Source organism: Fopius arisanus, unplaced genomic scaffold (assembly GCF_000806365.1).
Source record: "Fopius arisanus strain USDA-PBARC FA_bdor unplaced genomic scaffold, ASM80636v1 scaffold00241, whole genome shotgun sequence".
Taxonomy (NCBI): domain Eukaryota; kingdom Metazoa; phylum Arthropoda; class Insecta; order Hymenoptera; family Braconidae; genus Fopius; species Fopius arisanus.
In genome coordinates, this window is record NW_011887980.1 from 15,042 (window position 1) to 26,535 (window position 11,494).

General features: G+C 44.0%; 2 protein-coding genes across 2 annotated transcripts in view; both read right to left on the reverse strand.

Moving 5' to 3' along the window:
* Positions 1-1,395: 1,395 nt before the first annotated feature.
* On the reverse strand, positions 1,396-3,832 carry LOC105272695 (uncharacterized). Its single transcript, XM_011314909.1, has 3 exons — positions 2,338-3,832; positions 2,011-2,291; positions 1,396-1,665 (listed from the first exon to the last, which is right to left on the reverse strand). The coding sequence occupies exons 1-3, from the start codon at positions 3,830-3,832 to the stop codon at positions 1,396-1,398; spliced, it is 2,046 nt and encodes a 681-aa protein (XP_011313211.1).
* A 953-nt stretch (positions 3,833-4,785) lies between these two features.
* Positions 4,786-11,494, reverse strand: part of LOC105272696 (uncharacterized) — a 9,233-nt gene continuing 2,524 nt past the window's right edge. The window contains exon 2 of the mRNA XM_011314910.1: positions 4,786-5,528. Within this exon, the coding sequence (XP_011313212.1) occupies positions 4,786-5,528 (743 nt within the window). The remainder of the gene's footprint in view (positions 5,529-11,494) is intronic.

The following is an 11,494-nucleotide window of genomic DNA, read 5'->3' on the forward strand; positions in this document are numbered from 1 at the left end:
TTGCAAATCGATTTTGCAACAAAAATCATCTGTTTGGTGAGGTAACAGTTGAGTAGGGTGGATCGGGAGGTTTCAGGAAAATTGGTGGATTTTATAAAAAGTGTTAACACGCGGAAATTATTACACACAACGATTATCAATTTATTAAAACGCGTGGTCAATTTCAATGCGATTTGTACACTATTTTACAGTTGAATGGTTGCTGTACAAGTTGAGTGAATTGATGTACGTGTTGAATGTCTTGATGTACAAGTTGTGTGAGTTGAGTCAATTGTTGGATGATTTGGTGATCATGCGCATTGAGTTTCGTTGAGTTATGTGGTGATTTACGGAATGGATATCGATGCTATGCTATCGACGCTATGCTACCGATACTATCGATGCTATCGCGTTCACTGGTAGAAACGAACTGGGTCGTTGAAAGGGGGTGATTTGACTTTTGAAGATTTGCTGATGACCGTTGACCGAGGGGTCACGATCGTTACCGGATTTTCCCGATTTATATTTTAGGTGAAAAGCCACCCATATTTATCTCCATTCTAAACATCCCGGAGGCAATTCACCATCGGATTGGTGGTGAATTTATTCAGTTGATTCATTGCTGATCTTCTTCTGCGTTGATTTCTGGTGGGTGATCTCCTGGTGGGTCTGTGGTTAAGAGACAAAGCTTGGTGATAGGGCGATCCCAGGTCCTGACTCTCGTTTCGTACCTCTCTGGATTAGGGGTACCGTCTGCGTGCCTGGATACTTCAGAGTAGGTAGTCTTCACCGTTGCTACTCTGGTGAGCCCATCGGCTCCTGGATGAACAGCTATAACCCGTGCTAGTGGCCACCTTGCTGGTGCGAAGTTCTCGTTGACCACTAGTACCATGTCTCCAACTTTGATGTTTTCTTGTCGTTGATTCAACTTGTAGGCTGCCAGGTATCGTTGGAGACATTCCTTGGACCATCTTGACCAGAATTGTTGAATTTTCTGGGTGATTAGATTCCATCTATGCATCTTGGATGGGTTGTTATTCATGTACGATGGCTCTGGGATGGGTTGAAGTGGCTCACCGATCAGGAAGTGTTCTGGGGTGAGCGCTTGAAGGTCGTCTGGATCGTCAGACATTTGTGAGATTAGCCTGGAGTTTAGGAAGGCCTCGATCTGGATCAAGAAGGTGTTGAGCTCTTCGCAGGTGAGTGCCCGTTGTTCCCAGCGTTCTTCTCAGGTGATGTTTCGTAGATTCCGCAGCTGGTTCCCATTTGCCACCGAAATGGGCTGTTTGTAGTGGTATGAAGCTCCAGCGAGTTCTATTTGTGGCACGTGCAGCTTGGAGTTGTTGATTCTCTGGTGATTCTCGATTGTAGAGTTGATGCAGAACTTCAGCGGCGCCTTGAAAGTTGCCACCGTTGTCACTGTACATGACTTGTGGGATTCCTCGTCTCCCGGTGAATCTCTTGAACGCTGCAATAAATGCGTCTGTGCTTTGACGCGTGACCAGTTCCAGGTGCACTACTGATGTAGCAGACAAAGACTGCGATGTGCACCGAGGCTGGTTGAGAATTTGTTGGTCTCCACTTGAGAATGGGCATTGGACCAGCATAATCCACCCCTGTTTCGATGGTGATACTGTTGATGCGGAAAGTTGCCCCATCAGCTGTTGAGCTCGTTGAGCTCGATATCTGGTACAGATGACACAATGAAAGATGTGAAATCGAATTGTGCCTCTGCCGCCAATTATCCGGTATTTTTGGCGGGTGATTGCCAATGTGAGTTGAGTACCTCCGTGAAGGTTTCGTCGATGAGCTTCGTTGATGACCAGTGTGGTGAGATGTGAATGACGAGGCAGGATGATTGGGTGAATCTTGTCATGATCCAGTTGAGCGTTTCTGAGCCATCCTCCAATTCTCATAATTCCTAGCTCGGATTGGAGTCAGCTTTGCTAGTGGATTTCCCTTTCGTAGTTGATGGTCTCTCCTGAGGATTCTGATTGCTGCAGCAAAGAATTGGTTTTGAATTAGTTTTACCCAGAACAGCCGAGCCTCGTTAAGTTGTTCTGGTGTGATGAGTGGTGTCTGGGGTGTAGGTTGCCTTCTGAACCTGGTGACTGCTCTGTTGACGGTGGCTGTCACTTGAAGCACCTTTGAAAGTGTTGAGTATCTCTCCAGCACCTCTGCTAGAACATTGACGTTGACCTCACCTGCGATTGGGTGAGCTGGTGTTGGTTGTTCCTCGAGTGAGACTTCTGAATGGAGGTCGATTGTAGATTGTGGCCACTGATCTGGTTCTTGGTTTAACCAGTCAGGTCCTGACCACCAGAGTCGATGGTTGATGAGTTGATTTGTTGAAATTGCCACAATCTGCTGGAATGTCTTTTCCACTGACGTGTCTCCAGGTTGCTTCTGGCAATGTCTCTTGGATTTCTGCTACTCTGTTGTGGACAAATTCCTTCCAGCGTGAAGGATGACTGGTGATCCACGCTAAAGCAACAGATGAGTCAGACCAGAGGTGAGTATCGACGATCTCGAGTTCGAACATCTGGTGAGTTGTCTTTACAAGACGGGTGAGCAGTAGTGCAGCGGTGAGTTTGAGGCGAGGGATGATCATTTCCTTGAGCGGTGCCACCCTCGTTTTTGCACATACGATGATTGTTGGGGCAGGCTCGTTGATTTTCCTCCATCTGATGTAGACTTCGGCACCCATTGCCGATTTAGATGCATCAGTGAACCCGTGAAGTTGAACGTTGATCGTGTCTGTTGATAGTCTGAGCCATCTCGGGATTGAGATCTGATTTCCGCTCGTCATCTCCTCATAGTCCGTCGGCAAGCGATCATCCCATTTGAGTTTCAATCTCCATATGAGTTTGAATCCCGGTCGATCAAAGATCTGAGCGATCTCTGATAGCACTGATCTCTTGGTGAACGTCGTTGACGTGAAGTTCTTGGCCTTATATTTAAAGGTATCCGTTGATTGCTGCCAGCAAAGGCCTAAGACCTTGATGATTGATTCGTCAAATTTTACTGGTGAGTTCTGCGGTGATAAACCCAATTGTTGGAGGGCTTCTGGTGAGTTGCTGCTCCATTTTTGGAGTGGGAAGCCACCGACTTCGCAAAGTCCTTGCAGTTGAGTAGCGATTTCTTTTAGTTGATCGATGGAGTCGGCACCGCCATAAATATCGTCAACGTAGCGACCTTCTTTAATAAGTGTCTCTACTGCTGCTGGGAAGCGGTGACCTTCATCCTCCCCCAGTTGTTGAAGGACTCTTAGTGATATCCATGGTGAACAGTTGAGCCCATAGGTGACTGTGGTCAGTTGATAGGTGATTTGTTTATTGTCTTCGTTGAGCCACAAACTTCGTTGAAGATCCCAATCGTCTTGACGAACTCGAATTTGGCGGAATATCTTCAGGATGTCCGTCCCAAAAACGAACTGGCATTTCCTCGCCGACGCGAGGACGTTAACTGCATCCACTTGCAGTTTTTCTCCTGTATAGAGAATGTCGTTTAGCGATATTCCCGTTGAGCTCGCATTGAAGCCGTTGAATACGACTCTCCGTTTCGTGGTGATGGCATCGTCTCTCAGGACCCCATGGTACGGTAGATAGTAGGCTGGGGATGGTTCTGGAATCTCCAGTGCTTCTTGAAGGTGATTGAAGTGTTGATACTCTTTGATGAAGGCCTTGTAGAGAGCTGAGTATGCCTCATCTTTGTGCAGGCGTCTCATTACCGAGTGTAGTTGACGTGTTGCTTTGAGCCTTGAGTCGCTGAGGGCTGTGGCTGAGGTTTTCAGGGGAAGCCTCACAACATAGCGCCGCGTCTCGTGTCTGGAGTGCGTCGACTTGAAGTGCATCTCTAGTGATCCTCGGCTGATAACTCATGGCACTCCGGTGATTTGTTGATTTCTTCCTGGATCTAGAATTTTTGGAGAAGCTCGAGTAACTATTCGTTCGCGGAATTCCGAACTGCAGTTAGGGAGATTCTCGGTGAACAGCTGTGGCAGTTGATTGAACCTGATATTTTCCAACCAAATGCTGTTTGCTGGCCAACTAGTTGTGTTGATGTTGATTTGATAACTTTTTCTTTAATGATCCGCCCATAGTTGTCTGATCCGACGATGATGTCGATTGGTCCAGGCTTCAGATAATCTAGATCGGCTAGTTGAGGATCCTGTAGTAAGCCAATCCTGGTCGTTGAACATGAGAATGATGACAGTCGTGTGTTGAGTTTCTTCAAGATGTGTGCGGTGATTTCGACTCGTTGATTTCAGATTTGAGGTTGAAGCCCGACTGACACAACTCCTGTCGTGGTCCTTGAAGGTATTCCACCGATTCCGATTAGTTCGAGAGTTGGATGTGCTCGTTTCAGGTGGAGTTGATGTACTAGATTGTTGGTGATGAACGATATTTCCGAGCCTTGATCGATTAACACCCTGGCATCGATCAGGTATCCTCGTGGTGATGCTGCTTTTACTAGCGCCGTTGCTAGCAGCACAGATGGTTGCGTCGATTGCCGTTGATTGTTGATGAAGGATGATAATTGTTGATTCTCGGTGATTTTCTCTTGCGCACTGATCCTCTGGTTGTCGAGGTTCACAGTTGCAGTTGATCTCTGCTGATGAGTTGATTTTTCAACTTGACTCAGCGGGCGTAAATCCCCTCAGTGGTTGTTGAATCGGTTGATTTCGTTGATTGATGTGCTGTTGGTGATACGGATCAGTGAGACGGAGGGCGAGTGGTGAAAATATAATTGAAATCCACTCACTCAATTGCTCTGCCGTTGATGTGGACGCTGGTGTTGCCGGGTTCAGCTCTCCAGCTTCTCCACGTCTTCCATGACATCCACGTGTCCTCCATGGATCAGGGGGTGGTGTCTTTTGTCCTGTCCGGTAGCCTTGCACTTGTAGCAGGTCTTCCGGCAGGTGCACTTGCTATGTAGGTGAGATCCCAAGCAGTTGTAACACAACCGCCTGGTGGCGACAACGTCGAATCTTTTGATTGGTGATGATGCGATGAATTTCTTGTAACTGGCGATGTAATTCCCTCCTAGGCAGAAGGCACAGCAATTTCTCGGGAGGCGCCTCGTTGAGGTCTCCTTTGCCCTCTCCGTCGTTGATGCCACGTGTGCAACTCTTCTCCTGTTCGGTGCAGGCGGTGATCGTTGCGTTGAGCTGCTGGTCGTTGAGTGCAGCTTGTCTCCAGTGTTGATTCCCCTGGCACATGACTCGATAAAGTTGATGGACTCCTCGAGCGTTGGGAAATCCTTGCTTTCTCCGAGTTTCAACTCCCACATCTTCAGGGTGTCGGAGTCGAGCGAATGTCTCAGCAGGTGGACAATGATCTGCTCGAGCAGCTTGGACGAGTTGAGTTTTGTCATTTGAGGCAGCTGGTCGAGGGTTTCTGTTGCAGCTGCTGCGTTGGCGGTGAGGTTCACTGCGGTGGCCTTGGTGATTTCCGGGAGTTTTAGCACCCTGTTGAACAGCGCCTGAGCGATGAGTCGTTGATCCTCGTATTTCTTTACGAGTTTCGTCTCCGCCCTTTCGTAATTATCTTCCGTGATGCCGAACGTTGAGATGAGTGCTGCAGCTAACCCTTTCAGCGGGCCCTAGAGGCGACCCAGCTTCTGCACTCATGGCATGTTGGGGTCACTCTCCACCATCGAGAGATCACTCCAGTTTTTCCACTCGGAGTATCTGCCGTCGAATATGTTGAGTTCGATTCTCTTCCGTTGATTGCTCGACTGTGGAACTGATTGAACAGGTGAAGTTGTGATTTCCTTTAAACCATTAATTCGTTGTGCGTAGGTGAGACACTCGCGGAAAATGGTTCAGATGCGTGAATGGTTAAATTTACATGCAATGTTCAGGTGCGTATTAGAGGATGTTGACGGTACGAATGGTTTTTGCGGGGTCCCAAGCTCCGTGGAGACCCTCGCGTCACCGATCCGATGAACCCCGGAAGTGTTCGAAATTCATCGATCAGCTGTCGTTGAGTTGGGGAGCATTTTTTGTGTATACTTTAAACAATAATCAATGAAAAAATCTTCAAAGCACAATTGTTTACGAGATAACGGCAAAAACATTTCTGTGGAGTGATGTGAGAGAGCGAGAGAGAAGTATCATCGTTATAGCACGCCGATGAAGATACATGCTGATGACATAACTCAAGAAGACTGGGAATCTTTCCGTGATCACATGCACCCTTTCGAATCCCAGGAGACAACCGACCATAAAAATACTTCTCAAATATCGTCACGGAAATGAGTGACATCTATGAATTCTCGCTTAATTTTACCGCGAAATTGTAAGAAATATATGCAAATTCAAGAAAGAAACCTTCGATATTTACTGAGCATGCAACGGCAGGACATGTCAGCTCTATCGTCGGACTCCAAGTTCAAGAAATCATAGTTTCTATTTGTAGAGAATGTGCTACGATTTGGTCGTGCATCATTCAAACAATTCTCCGAGCGAGACAACACGCAGCAGACAGACAGACAATGCAAGAAAGGTTGCCAACATTAACGCCAGAACTCTGAATGACGTCAACATGGACAGAGCACCGGCTATTGGTCCAAACGATGATCAAAACCAGAGTCCAAATGTCATACACCTACAAAGCGATTCATCAACCCCAGTTAAAGAGGATGCAAATGAACTGACGTTGTCAGATGACGTCCTCAACCTCTTAGGAGTGGTTCCAACCTATGAACAATCCTGAGGGCCTGAGGTGTACGTAGAAATCGCTGAACGCTGGTCAAAAATCCTGCAAGAGGGCTTAACTAAGGAAGCTCGCGAGGATTATGTGGATAAATATCCTTCACCAAAAAAATGCCCCTCTCTCAGAGCCGCCGAATTGAATCCAGAGATTAAGTCAGTTGTCAACCAGCTAGTGTTGAAGAAGAATTTTTTCCAAGGACTTATACAGACTCAGTTGAGCACTCCCCTTTCAGCATTGGGTACAAGCCTCATGTGGGTTATTAAAACAAAAGAATCATGCGAAAAATCGGTGATAGATAGGAACTGCACACAGTTAATCTGAGCCCTCAATGACTCGAGCTGGATTCTTGCTGGTTTACACCACCAAATCTCTATCCAGATGCACGATGATTTTACCCTCATTGAGCCCAATAGTAAAAAAGGCTATCAGTCACAATAGAAAGATAGATAACTTACACAATGCAGAAAAAAGACAACCGTTATCTTTGTCGTTAACAGTAAGTAAGGCCGAGGGACAGGTGGCAGGACGTTTAACAAAATTTTTACCTCAGTGGCAAAAACTAACCTCCGATCCTTTTGTTCTATCTATGGTGAGGGGCTATAAAATCCCTTTTCACCGATAGTCCCGTGCAGCGTCGACCTCCCTCGGAGCCTAGTTTTCCATCAGAGAAAATAAAAATAGTCTCTACAATAGTAAACAGCTTATGTGCAGAGCAAGTCATATCGAAGCGTCTCCCATGTGACGGAGTTTCTGTTCTCTTATTTTTTGATAGACAAAACAAATGGGGATAAGAGATTTATCCTTAACTTAAAAAAAATTTAATAAATTTATTGAAGCACCCAAATTTAAGATGGAGGATATAAGAATCGTAAAACGTTTAGTAAATAATGACTGTTATATCGCAAAGATCGATTTAAAGGACGCCTACTTCCCCATCGCAATCTCGGAAAGCCATAGGAAGTATTTACGATTTTTTTTCCAAGACAACTTATATGGATTCAACTGTCTTCCATTTGGCCTCAACACTGTACCACAAGTTTTTACGAAGACACTAAAACCGGTGGCTAATGAACTCAGATCAGAAGGAAAGTTATCTGTTATGTATTTGGATGATTTTCTATTACTAGGAGATGCAATAGAGGATTGCGAGGTCAACGTTGAATCGACATGTAACTTATTACTGGAGTTAGGATTTCTACTGAATAAGAAAAAGTGTCAATTATTTCCTTCCAAGGCTATGAAATTCTTGGGCTTTATTATTGATAGCCCAGTGCCTTGCATTCAGTTACTAGATAAAAAGAAGCACAGTGTCAGGTCCCTAGCTAAAGGTTTTATAAACTTACGAACATGTAAGATCCGAGACTTCTCACGATTAATTGGAAAATTGATATCCGTTTGCCCAGCTGTGGAATACGGACCGGTTCATATGAAGAGTTTAGAACGAGCAAAATTCATTGCTCTGGGACATAAATTAAATAGCTACTCAGCAAAAATGGAACTACCAAATTATATTCGGGAGGACATTCGTTGGTGGATTGACAATTTACCACTAGCATCTAAACTGATTCGGGGAGAAACTTATACTTTAGAAATATTTACAGATGTGTCCACGACCGGCTGGGGAGCTTTTTGTAATGGAGAAAGAGTCAGGGGTCTTCGGAATAATGACGAAAGAATCTGTCATATTAACCAATTAGAAATTACTGCAGCTAGTAAGGGCCTGAGATGGTTTACCGGGAATGTAAGGAGTTGTCAAATTCTCCTGGGAGTGGACAACATCACCGTAATTGCATGTATCAATAAGAGAGGCAGTGTTCAATACCTCAGGCTCGAGAATAGATCTAAGGATCTGTGGCAATGGTGTGAGAGTCAAGATATAATAGTCTTTGCCTCATACATTAAATCAAAAGATAACGTTGAGGCGGATGATGAGTCACGAAGGTTGCCTTCAGAGACAGAGTGGGAACTAGCCCCGGAGGTTTTTAATATAATCAATATGAATTTTGGTCCATTTCATATAGATCTATTTGCATCGAGTGCTAACAACAAATGCCCGACCTATGTATCATGGTTGAAGGACCCAGATGCCTTTGCAGTCGATGCATTTACAATCAATTGGGCACATTTATATTTCTATGCCTTCCCTCCCTTCTCGTTATTGCTGAGAGTTTTACAGAAGCTCATCACAGACAGAGCAGAAGGTATCTTAGTGGTTCCACAGTGGTCAAATCAATGCTGGTATCCTTGTTTCCTGAGCCGTCTAGTAGAGGAACCGCTAGTATTTTCCCCATGCAGAAATTCCCCAGGTAAAGACAGTCGAGTGTCTTCGCAAATTTCTTTAAATTACCAATTAGAGAAGACACCGAGTTCGATCGATTATACAATTCTATTGGTCGACATTTGGGTCCGAAAAATATTCGCTTCAACACCACACAAGCTTCAAAATCATGTGGTATTTCCCTCCAGAGTTCCTGCAAACAAATAAAATCATCAAACTTTTCAGGAAAAATCGCTCGTGTTTCGCGTTCATGTGTTTTTAACTTGAAAACATTGACTTCTTCATTTATGTGCGACGAACTTTTTGGGAAATGCCAAATAATTTTGAAGGTCTGCTGGTAATATAAGGGAACATTATTTTCTAAACAGTGGCAAAATTTTGAAAATTCCAACATATAAAAAATATGAGAAACCACGATAATTTGGGAATCATGGCAGAAACAAAGGGAGGTTGCAAGCTATTCAATTAATTTCACCTGGGGTAGGGCGGTAAAATCTTGAGAATTCGAAAAATATTAAAGATGAATGGAGTCTTTAACATTTGGGAATCATTGTAGAAGGCAAAAGAGGTTGTAAATTATTGGACAAAATTTGCAATTTATGAGACCAAATATAGGCAATCATAATTCCTTAAAGTATCAAAACCCATAATCATAATAACATGAGGTATTGATCATGCGAGTCTACCTTGCTCCAATAATTTCGACTATGGATTCGGAAATAATTTTCTCGAAATTCTACACGTATTTCGCGAAATTTCTAAACAATTTTGATGAATAAAAATTGGCGGATATGAATCTTTCGAACTGAACCGGAACCGTATCGTCTAATAACAATGCAGAAAAATCCCGTGGATACATCGGTGAAAATTTTGCCGATCTCGGAACAATCGACAGGCCGAATATTCTCCTTCTGGCTTCCCTTCTCGGATAGGATTCACCATACATGAGAAACGGACCGCGGTTGGCCCACGACAGGTCCGGTGTTGGCACAAAGCTGCCAGTACCGGGCCAAGTTTGGCCTATCCCTCGTTTCTTATCAGGGGTCTCACGGGCTGGTCAAGTGGTGGAGAGTTCGGTTCTCCCGATCGCTTCTCAGACCAAGGTGACTTGCACCAATGATGCAATGGATCCGATGGAGTCTACAAAGTGTAGATTTACAAAATTAATCATAAATTGGCGTCGAAATGAGAATTAAAATTTCCGTTCGGAAATTCGCGAGTGAGAGGACTCTCCGGGAGGGTTTTGCTCACACGTTAATTTACTTAACGAAACCCCTTTACTTAACGAAACCGAAAGACCAAAAGACAAAAGAAAGAACAATAATATGCGGACAACCGAGATCATCATAATAGTAGTACTAGGCCAGTATTGAAACGGAGTGTAACTATCCGAATTGAATGCGTACATTTACGAACATTAATGAAGTCGGCGTACAGTCGAGCACACAAACTTCCGGATCGTTGTAAATATACATACTACGTCATATTTGGTGAACAACTAGAACTTCGTTGACCTATTCAGGATTTGAAATCAATCAGGGTTGTGATATGTTCAATTCATTTTTGAATTTTGGTAGAGGGTACGTGGGGAATTCATACAAGAGAAAATAAGAAATGTTACAAAAAAAAACTAGAAGGAAGAACTGAAATTTATTTTTCCCTCACATACCTCCGTCTGGAAAATAGCCAAATTATTCCATAGTATTCCGAATCTTTAACTGCTACCTCTTGAACGCAATGGTATAACGGCCACTTCCGACCGAAAACAGGCAAACATGCAAGGAAAACATTGAGTACTACGCCAATATTCACCAGGTCCCTTTTGAGAGGGGAAACTCGATGTCAGACCGATTTACGCAAGACGAGATTTTACCTGCATTCTCCAACACCAACATTTCTCGACCCATCCCAGACTCAGCTCACCGCAATAAATACATAAAGTTATCCGTAAGTTGATGATCAGTTCGGCCCATGGACTTAACTCAATCCCCTTAATATTTTGAAACATCTCCCCCGGGAAGCACCAGTTCTGCTAACGATATCCATCAACTTCTGCCTTCTCCTGCAATACGTTCCATGCGCCCGGAAAGTTGCGACCATCATCGCAATCCAGAAACCTGGTAAACACCCTACCATCCTGGCCAGTTATCACCCAATCAGCTGATTATCAATCCTCACGAAAATTGCCAAAACAATGTGTGATGTCCAAAAACCTATATAAATAGTTTTTCCTGCAATTTCATAAATATTAAATACCTTTTTCAATTTCATAAATATTAACTACTGTAAATACCTTCATTGAATATTAAATTCCACTTTCAATAAATGAGTCCAATTTCACCATCACGGAAATTGAAAATGCAAAATCATCAAAAATTAATTTCACCATACACGTGAGTACATTCGCCTTTGCGCCAGAATGACACATGTCAGGGCAGTGAACCTCACCGGCGAAATCACGCGCTATCAAAATTGCTGAATTGACAGGTCAATTCCCTTCAAGAATAAAAAGTGGGAA

Excerpts from the sequence above, each read along its gene's own strand:
- LOC105272695 (XM_011314909.1), bottom strand. The coding sequence starts at position 3,832 with ATGCACTTCAAGTCGACGCACTCCAGACACGAGACGCGGCGCTATGTT. Across the intron at positions 2,292-2,337 it reads AGACATTCCAGCAGATTGTG|GACCTGACTGGTTAAACCAA; the intron begins GCAATTTCAACA and ends TCTGGTGGTCAG. Across the intron at positions 1,666-2,010 it reads ACGAGGCTCGGCTGTTCTGG|ATATCGAGCTCAACGAGCTC; the intron begins GTAAAACTAATT and ends CATCTGTACCAG.